The 21,645-nt window shown below is 56.4% G+C and overlaps 1 protein-coding gene across 2 annotated transcripts in view; it reads right to left on the bottom strand.

Annotated features, from left to right (window-relative positions):
* ASXL2 (ASXL transcriptional regulator 2) overlaps positions 1–21,645 on the bottom strand; it is a 113,413-nt gene that overhangs the window by 47,983 nt on the left and 43,785 nt on the right. Inside the window, exons 3-4 of one of the 2 annotated variants that reach the window (XM_075415132.1) lie at positions 18,270–18,378; positions 10,772–10,928 (exon numbers count right to left, since the gene is read on the bottom strand). In XM_075415132.1, the coding sequence (XP_075271247.1) occupies positions 10,772–10,928; positions 18,270–18,378 (266 nt within the window). Of the gene's footprint in view, positions 1–1,366; positions 2,352–10,771; positions 10,929–18,269; positions 18,379–21,645 lie in introns of those variants that run through there. The other variant, XM_075415131.1, reaches the window with a different exon arrangement.

Genomic DNA, 21,645 nt, shown 5'->3' with positions numbered 1-21,645 from the left:
AGGCTCGGGCGCGTGAGCATGGGGCATGGCCTTCTGAGCCGCTCGCACGACGGGTCGGCGACTCCGGGGTTCTAACGGGATCTCTCGGCCTTTAGCTTTTAAAGATTAGAGCTAATTATGCCTTCAGACATACTAAGCAATAAAAGAAACTCTCGTCTTTGGGTAAGCGGAACCAAGCTGTTTCGGCGCTCACTGTTCTACCCAGTTCACACTGGGAGCATCAGACGCAAATTCTCCCCGGGATTACAGAATCACAGAATCACAGAATCCCAGCATGGTCGGGGTGGGCAGGGACCTCTGTGGGTCACCCAGCCCAACCCCCTGCCCAAGCAGGGTCACCCAGAGCAGGGGGCACAGCACCGCGGCCAGGCGGGGCTGGAATATCTCCAGAGAAGGAGACTCCACAGCCTCCCTGGGCAGCCTGGGCCAGGGCTCCGTCACCCTCAGAGGGAAGAAGTTCTTCCTCATCTTCAGCTGGAGCTTCCCAGGCTTCAGTTTGTGCCCATTGCCCCTTGTCCTGTCGCTGGGCACCACTGCAAAGAGTCTGGCCCCGTCCTCCTGACCCCCACCCTGCAGATATTTAGAGGCATTTCGAAGGTCCCCTCGCAGCCTTCTCTTCTCCAGGCTGAACAGGTCCAGCTCCCTCAGCCTTTCACAGAATCCCAGCATGGCAGGGGTTGGCAGGGACCTCTGGGGTCACCCAGCCCAACACCCTGCCCAAGCAGGGTCACCCAGAGCAGGGGGCACAGCACCGCGGCCAGGCGGGGCTGGAACATCTCCAGAGAAGGAGACTCCACAGCCCCTCTGGGCAGCCTGGGCCAGGGCTCCGTCACCCTCAGAGGGAAGAAGTTCTTCCTCGGGTTCAGCTGCAACTTCCCAGGCTTCAGTTTGTGCCCGTTGCCCCTTGTCCTGTCGCTGGGCACCACTGAAAAGAGCTTGGCCCCATCCTCCTGACCCCCACCCTGCAGATATTTGTAAGCATTTATATTAAAGCCCTTTTGCTGGGTAACTGCTTCACCAGCAGCACCTAACGAACTGCTGGCTGCCCGCGCTGCAGAGATCGGTGCCATCCTACGAACGGGCAACGCGTCCGGAGAATCCCTTCCACCCATCGGGAGTCTGAGATCTCTGCTCCCGCTGCCAGCGTAGCTTTGATTTATTACTCGGCACGGGAGCAGCTCTCTTCCACCCGGTCTTCAGGAGCAAGATGTTTCCTCTCCATCTTTCAGAGGCCCAAGAAGCAGCACCATGCAGCCATACGACACGTCCCACCGGCGGGCGCTGCCGCCAGCATCGCGTCCGCCCTCGTCACCCTCGCAGCAGAGCCGGGTGCGAAGCCACGTGGGCGCACGGACTGGGTACTCACCTCGGCGTCCCGGCGGGAGCTCTGCTGGGGTTTTCTCTCTGATTTGCTTTGGGCTTGGGAGAGTATAATATGAAAAAGAAATTAAAATAGTAGACCCAGAGCTCCTGCTCAGGGGGTTGCACGCGTTTCCACGGGGCTGTCTGCCTCGGAGTCCACACATTCGGAAAGAAAAGGCTGCACTTTACTCATTTGGAAAGAAAGTACAGTCAAGCTGAACTAAAAATACAATACCCCCCCTTCAACTATGTGCAGTCACAAGCTTAAAATAACCCAATTTTAAACAGCTAATGGGATCCAGATGTGGTACACGAAAAACTTCTACTGAAAGCCGTTAAAACACACTCTGAGCAGCAGAGAAACGTCTCGGGTTAGCCCAGCGCCCTTCTTTTCTCAAGGTTTACCACCATGAGGATGGGAACTCGACCTTGAATTCGCAGCAAAACACCACCATGCTCACACGTGAGACACCCATTTTAAACGAGTTCTCCCCCCCACGACTCCTCCTCGCTAAAATGAAGGAAGAAATAACGCCCAGAAACACCGTCCGACCGCAGCTTCCCAGGAGTCCCCCTCCCGCACTTACCCTGGGTACGGCTGCAACTGGCACCGCTCTGACGAGGATTACACATTCCTGTTGCCAGATCTTGTTTTTATAAGCATAAAAAGAGATGAACCGATGCCTCCCACGGGGAGCCTGCAGCGTTATCTCGCCCTGGCAGCTCTGAGCAAACAAACCGCGGCGCTCAGCAAGTCTGCGTCCCAGCGCTCGGACGTCTCCGCGCGCCGGTGACCTCACCGAAGATCTCAGCCTTCTTTCTCTCCCAATTTAAAGCTTTCTGAGAGTAAATTTATTGGTATATGTGCTTTCTTGGTTACACTGAGTAATCACAGAATGACAGAATCACAGAATGGTCGGGGTTGGAAGGGCCCTCTGTGGGTCATCTACTCCAACCCCCTGCCCAAGTAGGGTCACCTACAGTAGGCTGCCGAGGACCTTGTCCAGGTGGGTCTGGAATATCTCCAGAGAAGGAGACTCCCCAGCACCTCTGGGCAGCCTGGGCCAGGGCTCCGGCACCCTCAGAGGGAAGAAGTTCTTCCTCAGCTTCAGCTGGAGCTTCCCAGGCTTCAGTTTGTGCCCGTTGCCCCTTGTCCTGTCGCTGGGCACCACTGCAAAGAGTCTGGTCCCGTCCTCCTGACCCCCACCCTGCAGATATTTAGAGGCATTTCGAAGGTCCCCTTGCAGTCTTCTCTTCTCCAGGCTGAACAAGCCCAGAAATTCCTCCACTCTAGGAAAGGACATCAGGCAAATCCTGACAAACACCGTAAGAAAGAGGGGGAGAGAGGAAAGACACCACTCTGCCGCTCGCTGCGCTGGTCAAGAAACCAAGCCGGCACCAAGCAGCTCTCACCAAGTTGCTTCACACCACGACCAGCACAGTGCTGGACCACCTGGAGAGAGGTCTGACCCCCCGAGCTGCAGACCAGCCAAACATCCGATGTCCCCTACTCGAGATGCTGTCACCAAAGCCTGCTCTGCGTGCCCACGGCGGCTCCTCAGCGGAGTGACGGAGCTCTCCGGGGCGCAGGACCGAGCCCGGCCCTTCAGTATGGGTTTTTGTGTTTTTTTGGGTTGGCAGGGCCCTCTGTGGGTCACCCAGCCCAACCCCCTGCCCAAGCAGGGTCACCCAGAGCAGGGGGCACAGCACCGCGGCCAGGCGGGGCTGGAATATCTCCAGAGAAGGAGACTCCACAGCCCCTCTGGGCAGCCTGGGCCAGGGCTCCGGCACCCTCAGAGGGAAGAAGTTCTTCCTCACGAAGAGTGGCTGCAGCCCCCTCCAGCCCGGGCACAGCAACATCCATCAGCGTTAGAAACCTTTGGGACAACACCTCTGTATCATCAGCCGGGGAGATCTCCCAGCCGACAAACCCCAGGCTTACCCAGAAGACACAGAAGTCGCTGGGGTCTCACAGAATCACAGAATCACAGAATAGTAGGGGTTGGAAGGGACCTCTGTGGGTCATCTAGTCCAACCCCCCTGCCCAAGCAGGGTCACCCAGAGCAGGCTGCACAGGACCTTGTCCAGGCGGGTCTGGAATATCTCCAGAGAAGGAGACTCCACAACCTCCCTGGGCAGCCTGTTCCAGTGCTTCGTCACCCTCAGAGGGAAGAAGTTCTTCCTCGGGTTCAGCTGGAACTTCCTGTGCCTCAGTTTGTGCCCATTGCCCCTTGTCCTGTCACTGGGCACCACTGAAAAGAGCTTGGCCCCATCCTCCTGACACCCACCCTGCAGATATTTGTAGGCATTTATAAGGTCCCCTCGCAGCCTTCTCTTCTCCAGGCTGAACAAGCCCAGCTCCCTCAGCCTCTCCTCGTAGGGGAGATGCTCCAGCCCCCTCCTCATCCTCGTAGCCCAGGCACGGCGAGGGCACACGACCGCGCTTGTCACCGGCAGCGTGGTGCGCACCGAGGAACACCGCTGCGGACACTGCGTGCAAGAGGAAGGAGAACCCCCAGCCCAGCAGGCGCGGAGTCTAATTACAAAAGAAACTAAGACGAAATGCTCGGTAATTTGCACCCCCATCGCTTCCCACGTGTAACAATTTCCAGGTTTTCTGGAGGACACGCGGCGACGGCCAAGGCAGAGAAAGGCACAGCTCCCTGCGTGTTCACGCAGTCAAATCACGATCATCAAAACATTCTGAATTTAGAGATGTTTTGCTGATCCAAACCACATTTTTTCAGCTGTTGTACTGGAAGGAAGAAGAGAAATAAAGTATATTACATAAACTCATTAAAAATTACAGCTGTAAGTGCTAATTACCTCAGCTAACATCAAATTAGCCAACATCAATGAGTTGTTCTGTTGGTTTTTGGTTTTTTTTAAAAAAACCCCAAACATTCTAGCAGATGTGTGCCTTTAGGAGAAAGTCAAGACTGTGAGGGCGAGGGATAAATCCGAGTTATTCAGGCTAGGTGCTGCGGCAGCCCAGGTAGCTGCCAGGAGCAATCCCTCCTTCCCCCCGCTGTGAACACCCAACACTCACTGCCAGCTACTGGAGAGAGCCCAGCGGAGGGCTACGACGATGAGGAGGGGACTGGAGCATCTCTCCTCCGAGGAGAGGCTGAGGGAGATGGGCTTGTTCAGCCTGGAGAAAAGAAGGCTGAGAGGGGACCTTAGAAATGCCTCTAAATATCTGCAGGGTGGGGGTCAGGAGGACAGGGCCAGACTCTTTGCAGTGGTGCCCAGCGACAGGACAAGGGGCAACGGGCACAAACTGAAGCCTGGGAAGCTCCAGCTGAACCCGAGGAAGAACTTCTTCCCTCTGAGGGTGACGGAGCCCTGGCCCAGGCTGCCCAGAGGGGCTGGGGAGTCTCCTTCTCTGGAGATATTCCAGCCCCGCCTGGCCGCGGTGCTGTGCCCCCTGCTCTGGGTGACCCTGCTTGGGCAGGCGGTTGGGCTGGGGGACCCACAGAGGGCCCTGCCCACCCCTGCCATGCTGGGATTCTGGGAATAGTGAAAGAAGGAAGCGGCGTCTGAGGATGCCATGGTCAGCCTGCCCGGCCGAGTGCCACCAGAGCCCGTCGCTGCGTCCCGCGCGTCCCCGCTGCTCCTCCCAGGACCTCTTCCGCAGCCAGGTACCACACGTGTAGAGCAAAGCCGTTTCCCACAGCAAAGACCATCGGGAGGCTCTCAGATACCAAGTATTGTACCCCTGAATTGTGTGGGAAAATAAGCAGATAGTGAAGCGGCAAAGCTTGGTGCCAATACCAAGTCATTCAGAGAAAAAGGCATGGGCTGGTGGACAGCTTGCAGGAGCGGGGACAGCGGCCACAGAGCAATGTTATCGTGGTACCGTAATAAGCACTTGCACAAACGCCATGGGTGAGGGGTGGTCAAAGCAAGCAGAATGATAGGAATTCCCAGGAAAGAAATAGAGAACAGAAAACCACCGTACACGCATCTGCTGATTGAAGATCGTGGGCCATTTTCATACCGGCTCTAAACACACCTAGGTGAGCTAGAAGAGCCCAACAAGGACAGCATGGCCCTTCCATGAGGACCAAGAAGGGTCATTCAGCCTGGAAGAGGTAACCAACAAGTTATGACATCTGTGTCGTGGTTTAGCAGAGCAACAGTTTGGACTCAAATACAAGTGCTGGGGAGCATGGAATGAATTTAGATGATGCTAGGTTTTAAAAAACAGACCAGAGATATTTCTCTGCCCGGCACGTCGAGCAGAGGAAACCCTTGCTGCAGGGCAGTGCAATCTTTACACCAGTGCAACAGCTCAAAGAGGGACTGGACCGGCCCATGGACAGGCATCAAGTGAAGGACAGCCTCTTTGCGCTCCAAGTCCCCACGCCACAGACCGATGGATGATGTGAAACCACACTTGTCACGTTCTTCTGCTCTTCTTGGCGCCTTCTCTCTGGGTTGCCACTGTCAGTCAGTGCTGGGCAGATTACCAGGCTATGTAGGCTTGTGGTCAGACTCGTTATGGCTGTTCTTGAGCACACCAAGCTTCAACGAGCACACCTGTGACTGAGCTGGAGTCTTCGTTCCGAAGACCTTGAGCTGTCAGACTGCCAGTGCTGAGGATCATGTGTCCAGTGCTGGGCTCCCCAGTTCAAGAAAGATGAGGAGCTACTGGAGAGAGTCCAGCGGAGGGCTGTGAGGATGAGGAGGGGACTGGAGCATCTCTCCTCCGAGGAGAGGCTGAGGGAGCTGGGCTTGTTCAGCCTGGAGAAGAGAAGGCTGCGAGGGGACCTTCGAAATGCCTCTAAATATCTGCAGGGTGGGGGTCAGGAGGACGGGGCCAGACTCTTTGCAGTGGTGCCCAGCGCCAGGACAAGGGGCAACGGGCACAAACTGAAGCCTGGGAAGTTCCAGCTGAACCCGAGGAAGAACTTCTTCCCTCTGAGGGTGCCGGAGCCCTGGCCCAGGCTGCCCAGAGGGGCTGTGGAGTCTCCTTCTCTGGAGATATTCCAGCCCCGCCTGGCCGCGGTGCTGTGCCCCCTGCTCTGGGTGACCCTGCTTGGGCAGGGGGTTGGGCTGGGTGACCCACAGAGGGCCCTGCCCACCCCTGCCAGGCTGTGATTCTGTGACACAAAACACACTGCAGCGAAATGGTGATGAAAGCCCCCGGAACTGAGGCGCTCACACCGTGAGTTTCAGGATGAGTGAGAACAGCACAGAACCCAGGGAGCCTTGGCAGCGTCCTTTCACACGTACCGTACCCAAAAAAAGCTTTGTTTTCACCACCAAACTCCACAGGTGGCAGCTGAGCGGCTGCTTGAAGGCCAAAGCAGAGGTTTCTGCCTCGCCAATGACCGGCACGGAGCGGCCCTGGCCACGACAGCCCCCGCTTCGCCCCCCGCAGCAGAACCCGCTGTGGCCCGTGTCCTACCTTCCACGGGGACGGCGCAGAGCTGCTCCATGGACACCACCGCTCCGTCTCTCGCTCGCCAGCAGCGCGGCTCCCGCCTTCCTCCCGCTCACGCGCGGACGCGCCGGCGGGAAGGCACGGGGCTTGGTTTTAAACTTGCTCCCCCGGGTGCCTGATAGGCCCCGCGCAGCACCCATGTGGGTCTAGAAACGCACCCGGGCTTCCATCGCCGCTCAAACCAAAGTGGCGGTCGCGCTGCTGTCAGGGCGCTTTGTTTTTGCACATATAAGGAAGCGGCTGCCGATGCGATCTGAACGCGCTTCCTGTTCTACATCTACATGAGCAAAGAGAACGTCACGTTGCGTGGAACGGCAGCCTCGGGGAGCTCAGCTCAGAGCCTCCGAGCAAGCTACCACGCGTTCAGCTCGTCTGTTCGCTGTCCACGCCAGTTCGCCCTCCCTTCACAGAATCCCAGAATCCCAGCATGGCAGGGGTGGACAGGGACCTCTGTGGGTCACCCAGCCCAACCCCCTGCCCAAGCAGGGTCACCCAGAGCAGGGGGCACAGCACCGCGGCCAGGCGGGGCTGGAATATCTCCAGAGAAGGAGACTCCACAGCCTCCCTGGGCAGCCTGGGCCAGGGCTCCGGCACCCTCAGAGGGAAGAAGTTCTTCCTCGGGTTCAGCTGGAACTTCCCAGGCTTCAGTTTGTGCCCGTTGCCCCTTGCCCTGTCGCTGGGCACCACTGGAAAGAGTCTGGCCCCGTCCTCCTGACCCCCACCCTGCAGATATTTAGAGGCATTTCGAAGGTCCCCTCTCAGCCTTCTCTCCTCCAGGCTGAACAAGCCCAGCTCCCTCAGCCTCTCCTCGCAGGAGAGATGCTCCAGTCCCCTCCTCATCCTCGTAGCCCTCCACTGGATTCTCTCCAGTAGATTTTTACTTTTTTATTATCACTGATTTTTATTCGAATTCCGTATTTTCACAACCAAAACGATCCTCCCCAATCCTTGCAACAAGCAGCCGTACCCCGTGCTGGTGCCGGGCCCCACCGCGGCTCTGGGGACCGGTGGCATTACGCCGGGCTCGGCGGATGCTGCCAACCCGCCCTCAATCACGGCCCAGGTGAACAGGCTGCCCAGAGGGGCTGTGGAGTCTCCTTCTCTGGAGATATTCCAGCCCCGCCTGGACAAGGTCCTGTGCAGCCTGCTCTGGGTGACCCTGCTTCGGCAGGGGGGTTGGACTGGGTGACCCACAGAGGTCCCTGCCAACCCCTACCATTCTGTGATTCTGTGATTCTGTGTCCATCGGTGACGCCCGGCTGCTCGCGCGAAGGCGCACGGACCTCGAGGCGGGCGTCAGAACAGGGGGACCACGCTGGTAACACCACTGACCAGAATTACTTCTCCAATTTACCAATGAGTTCTAATTTACTAATCGCTGGAAGTCCATGACTTCCAGGGCACTAAACCTCACAAAAATCTGACCTTTATGTGAAGGGCCAAGATGTTGCTCCTGAGGAAACCACCAGTGGCAGACAGAGAGGAGCACAATTCCTTTTCTGCATTTATACCGAAACCGCTACCTTCACGCTGTCTGCTTTTCAGTTTTGGGGACCTTTTGCCCTTCGTTTCGGGGGAAGATTTCCCTTCCTTCTCGCTCGGGTTCCTGAACCACACACGCTCCTGCCCTGTCAGCCATGCAGCACCCTATAGAACTTCTCTGTACAACACATACATGCATTTCTGCACAAAGGTCTCACTGGAAGGTGAGATATCTCTGTTTTCGAAGTTCCCTCGCAGGTTTTTACATAATACCATAACCCTGGAGGTGTAGGCAAAGTAGGCAAAAAAAAACCCTTACTGGCCAAATATTTTGAGAAGATTTGTTAGAAATAATGAAGATATTTTGGCCAGATTTCCTATAGCTTTCCTTTCAAAGGATGGATTTGGAGTCAGGTTTCACTTCTACGTGTTTAGAACAATTTTCTATTTCAGAGTGCTCCAAAAGCTTAAAATTCTACGTCATGCTCGTGCTGTGGTTTGTGCCGTGACTCCAGGGCAGGCTCCAGGCAGGGTCGGGTCCACGCGAGCGCACGTTCTCCCTCGGCGACTCCCCACCGCGGGAAGGGGCTCGGCAGACCCCACCGGTTACCGAAGTCCACAGCCACTTCAGAGAACCTCTGACGTGCTTCCACTGCGCCGTCCTACTGCCTTGGAAAGAAGTTTTAAATAACAGAATAGAATAGAATCACAGAATGGTAGGGGTTGGAAGGGACCTCTGTGGGTCATCTAGTCCAACTCTCCTGCCCAAGCAGGGTCACCCAGAGCAGGCTGCACAGGACCTTGTCCAGGCGGGGCTGGAATATCTCCAGAGAAGGAGACTCCACAGCCTCCCTGGGCAGCCTGGGCCAGGGCTCCGTCACCCTCAGAGGGAAGAAGTTCTTCCTCATGTTCAGACGGAACTTCCTGTGCCTCAATTTGTGCCCATTGCCCCTTGTCCTGTCGCTGGGCACCACTGAGCTTGGCCCCATCCTCCTGACACCCACCCTTCAGATATTTGTAAGCATTTATAAGGTCCCCTCTCAGCCTTCTCTTCTTCAGGCTGAACAAGCCCAGCTCCCTCAACCTCTCCTCGGAGGAGAGATGTTCCAGTCCCCTCCTCATCCTCGTAGCCCTCCGCTGGACTCTCTCCAGTAGCTCCTCATCTTTCTTGAACTGGGGAGCCCAGAACTGGACACAGTACTCTAGATGAGGCCTCACTAGGGCTGAGTAGAGGGGAAGGAGAACCTCCCTCGTCCTGCTGGCCACACTCTTCTTGATGCACTCTTCTTGATAACGTTCCGTTTCGGCCAAGAAATCCTGTGCATGGCTGAGAAGGGAAAAGGAAGAGCTGGGACTGAAGGGAAAGGTTCCACCACCAGCTCCCCAGGAACGTCCCGAGCTGCGGCCGGGCCAAAGGGAGGACTTCCCGCTTCTTCACAAAGCTCCGAGTTAGGAAGCACGGAGAGAACAACAACGCTGTGGTGAACAGAGTCTCCCCAAGTCGGAGAACAACGTCTGTCGCATCCTCATATTTGATTTCTGCTTTTTTTCCCACTAATTCAGCTCACAGCAGGTATCTGAGCAGGGTTTTGGAGGAGGAAAGAGTTCAGACAACGTTGGTCAAACCAATGGGGGTGGAAGGCAGAGGCGGGTAAGATGGGAACTGCGGTGTGCCACTAATACAGGGTGTAAATATTACACTGCACTGGCTGCGAGGTGCCAGTGAGACGGCACGCTACGGCAGTACCCGACTACACACGCTGTCTCCTCAGAGTGGGAAAGACCCCAGGATGCAAAGCAGAGAGCGAAATCCGTTCCTGCCTCCGCTTGCTACTCTTGCACGACTTCTGCAGAAAATCCAGGTAACCTCGGAACGTCGCTGAACCCCCCAAGCCCAGCAACCCCCAGCCCCAGGAGCGGGGCCCAGCCCACCGCTGCGCTGTGTTAGCTCCGGTTGTAAGCGATTGAACACCCAACAGCACCCACCACCCAACTACTGCCCGGTTTCTGAGCGAAGGGAGCCCAGCGCAGGACAGAACAGGGCGCAGCGGCTCAAGGCCGATGGGACCCACCCAACCCCATAACAGGCTTTACCCTCAGAGATGCTGCGCTCATCCCCAGCCAGCGCTGCGACCAACAGCACCAGAGGAGGCCAGAAGGAAAGGGTGCGATCTTCTCGGGAAAGCAGGGCGAGGGCAGGAAAACCTGGATGCAACAGATCCACTGTTCCTGGCCGTGCTGGTCTGTAAATTCTTTCAAGACCTGAAATACACTTAATTGCTCTCCCCTTGGGTTCCCACACCAGTAAATCAGCACTCGTGCCACCAGTTCAATCCATAAGCACGAACGGTAACGGCGTTTCAGGCCACTGTCACAGCCTGCCTTCATCAGTCAGCAGCGGTGATGGAGAAAGAAACCTCAGAGTCCTTCACAGACACAGACCCCGTTAAAATCACCACTCCTGGGAAGGAAAATTACCTTTCCTTTTCCATCGGCTTTTCTTCCCGTCTTTGTTACTGCACCCGTCGCTGCTGCTGCTGCTGCTGCTGTTCTCGGAGCTCTGAGAGTCGGACTGGGCATCGCTGCTCTCCTCTGAGCCATCCGAGAGCTCCTTCAACCCGTCTGGAACATCTTTCTGCAAAAGCAAAAACCCATACAGTCACCCACTCCACAGAGAATCCTCCCGGTTAACAACATTCTCAAAAGTAGCGGTTTTCTTTATTCACCAAGCACCGATTGTCGATATTTTTGTAGGCTGCAGAGCAATGTCAGAACTGCTTAGCCTCTGGGCACCTGGGGAGGAACAGCCCCAGGCACCAGGACAGGCTGGGGCTGAGCTGCTGGAGAGCAGCTCTGCGGAGAGGGACTGGGAGTGCTGGGGGACGACAGGGTGACCAGGAGCCAGCAGCGTGCCCTGGGTGCCAAGAAGGCCAATGGGATCCTGGGGTGCATGAGGAGGAGTGTGGGCAGCAGGGCGAGGGAGGTTCTCCTGCCCCTCTGCTCTGCCCTGGGGAGGCCCCATCTGCAGTGCTGTGTCCAGTTCTGGGCTCCCCAGTTCCAGAAAGATGAGGAGCTACTGGAGAGAGTCCAGCGGAGGGCTGCAAGGATGAGGAGGGGACTGGAGCATCTCTCCTACGAGGAGAGGCTGAGGGAGCTGGGCTTGTTCAGCCTGGAGAAGAGAAGGCTGCGAGGGGACCTTCGAAATGCCTCTAAATATCTGTAGGGTGGGGGTCAGGAGGACGGGGCCAGACTCTTTCCAGTGGTGCCCAGCGACAGGACAAGGGGCAACGGGCACAAACTGAAGCCTGGGAAGCTCCAGCTGAACCCGAGGAAGAACTTCTTCCCTCTGAGGGTGACGGAGCCCTGGCCCAGGCTGCCCAGAGGGGCTGTGGAGTCTCCTTCTCTGGAGATATTCCAGCCCCGCCTGGCCGCGGTGCTGTGCCCCCTGCTCTGGGTGACCCTGCTTGGGCAGGGGGTTGGGTGGGTGACCCACAGAGGTCCCTTCCAACCCCTGCCAGGCTGTGATACGAAAAATTTAACACAATCCCTGCTGACACGTCTTTTCCATTGCCCTCATCATCACATTACACACCCGCTGGAGTCGTCTTCTCCATCCCTAATCACCAACTCCCAACACACTCCCACTTTACGGGAAATCCAGTCCATGTCTCATCTTCACGACAGAGGAACACCAGTTTGCCAGCTCAGCATCCCACACTCCCAGGTAACGTTATTTTTCCAGCCAGGTCCTCAGAAGCCCCTGGCCTGGTGGCACAGGTCCTCACAAAGCCGGACCTGGTGGGTCCTTCTGTGTGGCAGAACACCTACGTGTGGGTTCATGGCATCACCCAGGTGGTTCATGGCATCACCCACGCGGTTCGAGGCATCACCCAGGTGGTTCGAGGCATCACCCAGGTGGTTCATGGCATCACCCACGCGGTTCGAGGCATCACCCAGGTGGTTCATGGCATCACCCACGCGGTTCGAGGCATCACCCAGGTGGTTCGAGGCATCACCCAGGTGGTTCATGGCATCACCCACGCGGTTCGAGGCATCACCCAGGTGGTTCATGGCATCACCCACGCGGTTCGAGGCATCACCCAGGTGGTTCATGGCATCGCCCACGCAGTTTGAGGCATCACCCAGGTGGTTCGAGGCATCACCCAGGTGGTTCATGGCATCACCCACGCGGTTCGAAGCATCACCCAGGTGGTTCATGGCATCGCCCACGTGGTTCGAGGCATCGCCCACGCGGTTCATGGCATCGCCCACGCGGTTCGAGGCATCACCCACGCGGTTCGAGGCATCACCCAGGTGGTTCAAGGCATCGCCCACGCGGTTCGAGGCATCACCCAGGTGGTCCATGGCATCGCCCAGGTGGTTCATGGCATCGCCCACATGGTCCATGGCATCGCCCAGGTGGTTCATGGCATCGCCCAGGTGGTCCATGGCATCGCCCACGCGGTTCAAGGCATCGCCCACGTGGTCCTAAGCTGGCTCCAGGCAGCAGAGAGAACGCGCAGGGGTTTCCGCCCTGTCCACACCCAAACCCAGACTGCCCTCTAGTGCTTATCCCGCCGGGTTCAGATTTTAACCTACGCTGGAAATTAGTGCTAATTACTGACAACAAACTGCCTTCTGCTGACGAGGTCTCCAGTCGTGGTCGCTAACGTCAGCGCCGTCCCACCCCAGACACCTCGCAGAGGCTTCGAGCCACGAAGGGCAGGACAGCGGCCGCAGGCACCAGCTCGTCCCCAGCCGACGCCGGCCACCATCATCCCTGCTCCTGTCCCACCACCTTGGCCGAGCCACACGACAGACCTGGAGGTCACTGTCATCCCAAATTCCTCGTCAGGAAAGGAAATTAAGCTTTAAATGTTTACAAAACAGGGCAGTGGTTGTAACAGCAGGGCAAACAGGGTGCATGCATCAGATGGCAAAAAATCCTTCTCTTGATACCCCCTGGAAGGGCTACAAGGATGGTGAGGGGACTGGAGCATCTCCACTACGAGGAGAGGTTGAGGGAACTGGGCTTGTTCAGCCTGAAGAAGAGAAGGCTGCGAGGGGACCTTATAAATGCCTACAAATATCTGAAGGGTGGGTGTCAGGAGGATGGGGCCAAGCTCTTTTCAGTGGTGCCCAGTGACAGGACAAGGGGCAATGGGCACAAACTGAGGCACAGGAAGTTCCGTCTGAACATGAGGAGGAACTTCTTCCCTCTGAGGGTGACGGAGCCCTGGAACAGGCTGCCCAGGGAGGTTGTGGAGTCTCCTTCTCTGGAGATATTCCAGCCCCGCCTGGACAAGGTCCTGTGCAGCCTGCTGTAGGTGACCCTGCTTCGGCGGGGGGGTTGGACTAGATGACCCACAGAGGTCCCTTCCAACCCCTACTATTCTGTGATTCTGTGATTCTGTGGAAAAAGTGAATTTGAGCAGCTCTCCCTTTCCTGGAGACAACTGATTTCTCGTCCTTGCTCTGAAATTGGAGCTGAGTAATCTCCACATGTAAGGCCAGAAAGTATTTAAGACAACACAAGCGTTTCCCACTGAATTAATTCCAGGCTTCTTCCATCAGCAAGGTGAACTAACAGGTTCAGAAATTCAACTGTATTTTCATGCTGCTCTTCAGGAATGAAGTTCTTCGAACTGCACGTCAAAAGTTACACGGTGCAAGAAAAGATGTCACTAAAAGCAGGAAAAAAAATGCTTTCTCTTGATATCAAGAGTCACCAACGCTGACAAAGATTAAGCCTGCGTATTCCTAATGCTGACACTCCCGTCATCAAACCTCCTTTACAGCTGAACCTTTGGAAAGGTCATGTGGTCACCTGAGATGCAGCCATTACACTTTTATCTATTCCAGTTTTTTCAAGATGCCTCTTTAAAAGTCTTCTGCTGAGAGGAGAGGAAGCCTCGGCTCCTGCCAGGGAAGGAGGGACACACGAGCAGCTGGAAGACCTGCGCTTCTTGGCTTTTCCTGGCTTGGCATTTGGGGTGGAGGGGGTAAAGACGACGGAGCCACACTCTTCTCAGCAGTGCCCAGAGAAGGGGCGAGAGGCAACAGGCGTGAACTGCAACACACAAATTCCACTTCAGGAAAAACTTCTTTACTGCAAGAACGATGGGAGACAGGAGTAGGTTTCCAGAGAAGCTGGGGGTCTCCACCCCTGCAGGAACTCAAAACCAGACCGCGACCGAACACGCTCCTGAGTTATGTGCTCTAGCTGACCCTGCGTTAAACCGCGGGTTGGACTAGCCGATCTCCAGAGGTCCCTTCCCACCACCACCCCTCTGTGATCCCAGCCTCCCCTCGCTTCGGCAGCCACCAGCCCCGTCCGCTCCCAAGGCCCATGCAGCGTCAGCAGCTCGCCTTCCAGCTGGACCTCCTTCCACCAGCGAAAGGCTTTCACTGCCATCTTCTGACGTGGTCTCCAGTCCACTCTCCGGCTCCTGCGTCCCCTCCAGGTTTCCATTCAAGATGTCAGTACAAGATCTCCACTAACATCAACCCCCGTGTCCACCTGCAGCTCACCCTACTGCAAGCTCTGCTCTCGAAGCAGAAGGGAACTCTCCACTGCAGAAACATCTTCTCTGCACTACACTTGTTCTTCTTTCAACAGGTGAACTTCATATTTGGTCTCTTAGCTAGCAGTCCTACAAAAGCATCTGGAATGATGGTGTGCACTGGTTTTAGTATCTGTGGTAAAAGATGAACCAGTCAGACTTCTCCAAGCACCATGTGAAACATATTCCTCCAGGCTGGAACCTTCCAGGCTGCTGGTGAACAGCAAATTCACCCCACAGCGTGGAAAAGTTCACAAGGTAAATGCAGAAGGACAGAACGACAGCACGATCATCCAGACAGGGACAGGCGATATTTTATATTCAACGTCAGCAACGCATCTGGGACCAACAAACCTGAGGATGCCAGGCAGGAACGTGCTTGGAAATCATCAAGCACAAAAATATGGCTGGGGTGAGAGGTCCATGTGAAGGTCACAGAATCACAGAATCACAAAATGGCAAGGGTTGGCAAGGACCTCTGTGGGTCACCCAGTCCAACCCTCCTGTCAAAGCAGGGTCACCTACAATAGGCTGCACAGGACCTTGTCCAGGTGGGGCTGGAATATCTCCAGAGAAGGAGACTCCACAACCTCCCTGGGCAGCCTGGGCCAGGGCTCCGTCACCCTCAGAGGGAAGAAGTTCTTCCTCGGGTTCAGACGGAACTTCCTGTGCCTCAGTTTGTGCCCGTTGCCCCTTGTCCTGTCGCTGGGCACCACTGCAAAGAGTCTGGCCCCGTCCTCCTGACACCCACCCTGCAGATATTTAGAGGCATGTCGAAAGTCTCCTCTCAGCCTTCTCTTCTCCAGGCTGAACAAGCCCAGCTCCCTCAGCCTCTCCTCCTAGCAGAGATGCTCCAGTCCCCTCCTCATCCTCGTAGCCCTCCGCTGGACTCTCTCCAGTAGCTCCTCATCTTTCTTGAACTGGGGAGCCCAGCACTGGACACAGCACTGCAGATGGGGCCTCCCCAGGGCAGAGCAGAGGGGCAGGAGAACCTCCCTCGCCCTGCTGCCCACACTCCTCCTCATGCACCCCAGGATCCCCTTGGCCTTCTTGGCACCCAGGGCACGCTGCTGGCTCATGGTCACCCTGTCGTCCCCCAGCACTCCCAGTCCCTCTCCGCAGAGCTGCTCTCCAGCAGCTCAGCCCCAGCCTGTACTGGTGCCTGGGGTTGTTCCTCCCCAGGCGCAGGACCCTGCCCTTGCCCTTGGTGAACCTCATCAGGTTCCTCTCTGCCCAGGTCACCGAACCGGTGTACTGGACTTCTAAATAACGTGCCTTGCAGCAACTGGGCACGGCTGGTGGTCGCTGGGAGAAGGGCAAACCTCAGCGTGAGCAGGGGCCACGTGGTTGCTGCTGTGCCGTGGGACAGGGAGCTCACGGGCTGCACCGAGAGCGAGCGCGGCTGAAGGGGGGGACAAGGGAGCCGCTCTGCCTACCTCCTCGGGCAAAGACCCCCCCGGCATTCCCACCCCAACGGCAGAGGAACTGGAGAGAAACATGGGCATCCAAAAGGACGAGGACAAGGGCAGGGTCCTGCACAGGGGTTGGGAGAAACCCCCATACGGGCTGGGGGATGCAGGGATGGAGAGCAGCCTTGCCCAGAAGGACTTGGGGTGCTGGGGGACGAAAAGCCAGACAGGAGCCACCAATGAGCGCTGGCAGCCCAGCAGGCCACCCATGCCCTGGGCTGCATCCCCAGCAGCATGGGCACAGGGTGAGGGAGGGGATTCTGCCCCTCTGCCCCGCTCTGCTGAGACCCCCCGGGAGTCCTGCGTCCAGCTCTGGAGCCCTCAGCACAGGACAGAGCTGGAGCTGCTGGAGCGGGGCCAGAGGAGGCCCCAGCAATGATGCGAGGGCTGGAACCCCTCTGCTGGGAGGAGAGGCTGGGAGATTCAGCCTGGAGAAGAGAAGGCTCTGTGGAGACCTTCTTGTGGCCTTTCAGTCCTTACAGGGGGCTTACACGAAAGCTGGGGACAGGCTTTTTAGCTGTGCCTGCAGTGACAGGACAAGGGGTGATGGCTTCAAAGTGAAAGAGGGCAGATTGAGATGAGATATTGGGAAGAAATTCTTCCCCGTGAGGGTGGTGAGGCCCTGGCTCAGGCTGCCCAGAGAAGCTGTGGCTGCCCCCTCCCTGGCAGGGTTCAAGGCCAGGTTGGATGGAGCTCTGAGCACCCTGGTCTGGTGGGAGATGTCCCTGCTGATGGCAGGGGGGTTGGAACCAGATGAGCTTTAAGGTCCCTTCCCACCCAAACCAGTCTGTGACTCCGTAAGCAGAAAAAAGGCCAAGACAAATCTACACAACGTGCGCGTGCCTCGCACATTGGCTTAGTTTAGATTTTCCTATTTCACTTTTTACCTCTTTGACATTTTCTCTCAAAACAACCCCGGCTCCTCAGCAGCAGCAGATCAGTTCTCAGCCTCAACCCCGCCAGCGCACAGCGCGCAGCGAGAGAAGCGCAGTGGTTCCAGCGGAGCCACCTACGCCGTCCACGCGCGGGGAGAGGAATCCTAGCTCATGGCACCGTCCTCAGGTCCAAACCCACAGAAAATCAAGCACAGTGCGAGCTGGCTTCCTCCTCCCAGTTTAACTGGTGAAAAAGGTTGCACATAAAGATTACTTTTAAAAGTGTGAAGCAGATAAATTGAGGAATCCACACTTTTCCCCTGCAAATGTTCTCCGCCTGCTATTAACAGACTGAGGATAATTTATCTTTTCTAGATACGAGTTGAGATCAGTGAAGTTATGCTTTCAGGGCTAAAATTGCATTGCAGTTTTAATTATGCTTTCATTTCTGGGATAGTAATTAACTCCAGCGAACTACACCCCTGTGAATAAGCCCAGCTCCTTCAGCTCCACCTTCAGCACAGGGGTGCTCGCTAGCAAGCATGGAGACTTCGTGTGTGTGCTTGGAGGGGAAGTTCATGCCACAATTCGGGATCCTGAGGAACGGTTGCTCTTCAGGATTGTCCTCATCCAGCGTATCACAGAATCACAGAATAGTAGGGGTTGGAAGGGACCTCTGTGGGTCATCTAGTCCAACCCCCCTGCTGAAGCAGGGTCACCTACAGCAGGCTGCACAGGACCTTGTCCAGGCAGGTCTTGAATATCTCCAGAGAAGGAGACTCCACAGCCCCTCTGGGCAGCCTGGGCCAGGGCTCCGTCACCCTCAGAGGGAAGAAGTTCTTCCTCATGTTCAGACGGAACTTCTGCCTCAGTTTGTGCCCATTGCCCCTTGTCCTGTCACTGGGCACCACTGAAAAGAGCTTGGCCCCATCCTCCTGACCCCCACCCTGCAGATATTTGTAGGCATTTATAAGGTCCCCTCGCAGCCTTCTCTTCTTCAGGCTGAAATTTCCAAACGGACAAAAGTCACCTGAGCATTCAAGGAGAACTCCCCAGCTGAGGCACTTACCTTCAGCGTGTAGACGCCCATGCGCCCCGGGACCTTATAGAAAATGCCCTCTTCCCCTCGGGAGTTGGTGTGTAGCATCGCATTCAGGCATGCCAGGGGAGAAGTCCCGCTGAAAACAGAAACACAGGGTCAGCGTTCGGACGTATTCGCTCAGCGTCCGTCTTCTGCTGGGAGACAACCCTGGCCCCACACCCGACCATCACGCATGCAGAGGAGGAAAGATTCCAGATCCAACTTCTACTCCCAAGGAGAAGACAAGCTGAAGCTGCCATAATAAGCAACATAAGAAGCGAAACCAGTCCAGGCACCCACACTCCAGTTCCAGGAAAAAAATCAAACAGAAAACCCCCAGGTTCAGGCTCCCCAATACTTTTTGTAGAACGTCAAGACGGCCACACATTTTTAGAGCTTTAGATACTCCAGACTGCTCATCTGAAACTCAGAGCAGATCTGCTGCGAGTTAAGTACTAACTGCAAAGGCATTTCAAGTTGCGTTGTGGATTTTTTCCAAAAAACCCCCATGTGATACTGAAACGAGGGTTGTGGGATAAAGAACGGGAACCAGTTACGCAATTTCTCCTGAAAAGAGCGGAGAGCTTCGACCCCAGCCAGGAGAACCAAGGCAGAAGATCCATCTTTTCACTGGGGCTGGTGGGGGTTTCTTTGTTTGGTTTTTTCCAACCCATCCCACTGCAGACAGAAGCAAAATCGGGTGGACACGGCAAGACGGGCGACTGGTGCTGCCGCGGCAGGGCCACGCTGATCACAGCCCCTACCCAAGGGGTGGCCCTGCGCAGAAAGCATCACAGAATCACACAATCACAGAATCCCAGCATGGCAGGGTTGGGAGGGACCTCTGTGGGTCACCCAGTCCAACCCCTGCCCAAGCAGGGTCACCCAGAGCAGGGGGCACAGCACCGCGGCCAGGCGGGGCTGGAATATCTCACAGAATCACAGAATAGTAGGGGTTGGAAGGGACCTCTGTGGGTCACCCAGTCCAACCCCCCTGCCCAAGCAGGGTCACCTACAGCAGGCTGCACAGCACCGCGTCCAGGTGGGTCTTGAATATCTCCAGAGAAGGAGACTCCACAGCCTCCCTGGGCAGCCTGGGCCAGGGCTCCGTCACCCTCAGAGGGAAGAAGTTCTTCCTCATGTTCAGACGGAACTTCCTGTGCCTCAGTTTGTGCCCATTGCCCCTTGTCCTGTCACTGGGCACCACTGGAAAGAGCTTGGCCCCATCCTCCTGACCTCCACCCTGCAGATATTTAGAGGCATTTCGAAGGTCCCCTCGCAGCCTTCTCTTCTCCAGGCTGAACAAGCCCAGCTCCCTCAGCCTCTCCTCGTAGCGGAGATGCTCCAGTCCCCTCACCATCCTTGTAGCCCTCCGCTGGACTCTCTCCAGTAGCTCTTCATCTTTCTTGAACTGGGGAGCCCAGAACTGGACACAGTACTCCAGATGAGGCCTCACCAGGGCAGTGTAGAGGGGAAGGAGAACCTCCCTCGACCTGCTGGCCACACTCTTCTTGATGCACCCCAGGATCCCATTGGCTTTCTTGGCAGCCAGGGCACACTCCAGAGAAGGAGACTCCACAGCCCCTCTGGGCAGCCTGGGCCAGGGCTCCGGCACCCTCAGAGGGAAGAAGTTCTTCCTCGGGTTCAGCTGGAGCTTCCCAGGCTTCAGTTTGTGCCCGTTGCCCCTTGTCCTGTCGCTGGGCACCACTGGAAAGAGTCTGGCCCCATCCTCCTGACCCCCACCCTGCAGATATTTAGAGGCATTTCCAAGGTCCCCTCTCAGCCTTCTCTTCTCCAGGCTGAACAAGCCCAGCTCCCTCAGCCTCTCCTCGTAGGAGAGATGCTCCAGTCCCCTCCTCATCCTCGCAGCCCTGCGCTGGACTCTCTCCAGGCTTGGCTCCCAGATGCCATTCCTGCCTGCAAGCACTGTGCACGACCCGCCTGCAGATCTGTTTCATACGGGGCCAGCTGTACCTGGCAGTATACACGATGTGCCTGTCCTCCTCCCATCGCGACGCGTCCTCATCCCTCCCACCACTGCATCCAGGAGGTTACTGGGGTGATTTCACACGCTCACTGACAGCACGTCCAACAGCACGGACCGCACCAAAGCGTTCTCAGGCCCATGGAGCCCTGGGGCAGCGAGGAGAGCTCTGCCACGTACCTGCCCTGGAGCCGACCGAGCACGTTCTCCTTCGAAGCTGTATCAGAGCAGAATATCAATGTCGAGCCGGGCATTTTACAGAAGTCCAGGCAGAGCTGTGCGTTGGAAGCTCCCCAAGGAATGAAGCCTTGGCAGGATCTATCCTTATGAAAGCGGTGCTGGTCTGGCACCTACGCTGCTCCTGCTCAACTGATTCCATTGTTTAATTTCTTGATTTATCTTTTTATTTATTTTTAATTTTTGATTTGTTTTTTTTTCTCATGTTTACCCATCTATAGTTACGTGCCCTCCTCTACAGGCTCTTCTAGAAAGCTGGCACAAACATCACGCTCTTCTAGTCTTTCACAAAGCTCATCGTCCAACATTTAGAAGGTAAAAATCAGTTGACAAGTCCCACCCAACTTTTTTCTTAAAAAAAGGGTTGGGTTTGGGTATAAGGTGCGTGGTCTTCACGTCATATTACATCCTTTCTGCCTCTATGAGCGAGTACTCACACGCACTCCAACCCTTCCCGCAGGAACCTTTGGGCAGTTGGCTACCACCAGAACCATGCAGGGACGCTGCGGTTACCTTCCTGCTCGGAGATGAGCCGCCTTCTCCTCTGAATGGAGAGGTTTCACCCCACGCTTGTTCCTTGCTGCCCCTTTGCTCAGAAACCCCCAGCAGTCACTTGCTGCTTCTTGCAGCTACCCGTGTCCTGCAGCCAGCCCACCTCCCGTTGGTTTCAACGCAGTGGCTGCCCAAAGCCAGCCTCAGGAACCAGATGTTCTCACGCCATTTCTTTTAGTGCCTTTTCTTTTATTCAATAATGAAGGCCATCTCCTCCACTTGCCAGGAACAGAGCGGATGATCAGCCCCATCCGGCTGTTCCCACCGTTCCACCTCAGACCCAGCACTTGGGGAAGCAGGTGAAGGGCCAGATGAGCGCCCGCCCGCCCCAGACGCGCCGTTACCCACCGTCTCCCTTCCACCCCTTCCACCCCACCCGGAGCCACAGCTGGTCTCCAGCACCGCTGACCATCAGCCTCCGCCGACGCGACCGCTAACACACAAGGCATTCTGGAGGTCTCAGAACAGGATTCTGCCTTCAGAAAAGGTGAAGTGGAGCTCAGCAAGACTACGACGTGGCTGGTCCGCAACTGCCACGCTCCTTCACGTCCCCTTACGGGAAATGATCGCATCTGTACAAGATCAAGGCTA

This window comes from Opisthocomus hoazin, chromosome 2 (assembly GCF_030867145.1).
Source record: "Opisthocomus hoazin isolate bOpiHoa1 chromosome 2, bOpiHoa1.hap1, whole genome shotgun sequence".
In the NCBI taxonomy this organism is placed as follows: Eukaryota; Metazoa; Chordata; class Aves; order Opisthocomiformes; family Opisthocomidae; genus Opisthocomus; species Opisthocomus hoazin.
Note: the sequence above shows the minus strand (reverse complement) of the source record. Positions and strands in the feature narration are given on the sequence as shown.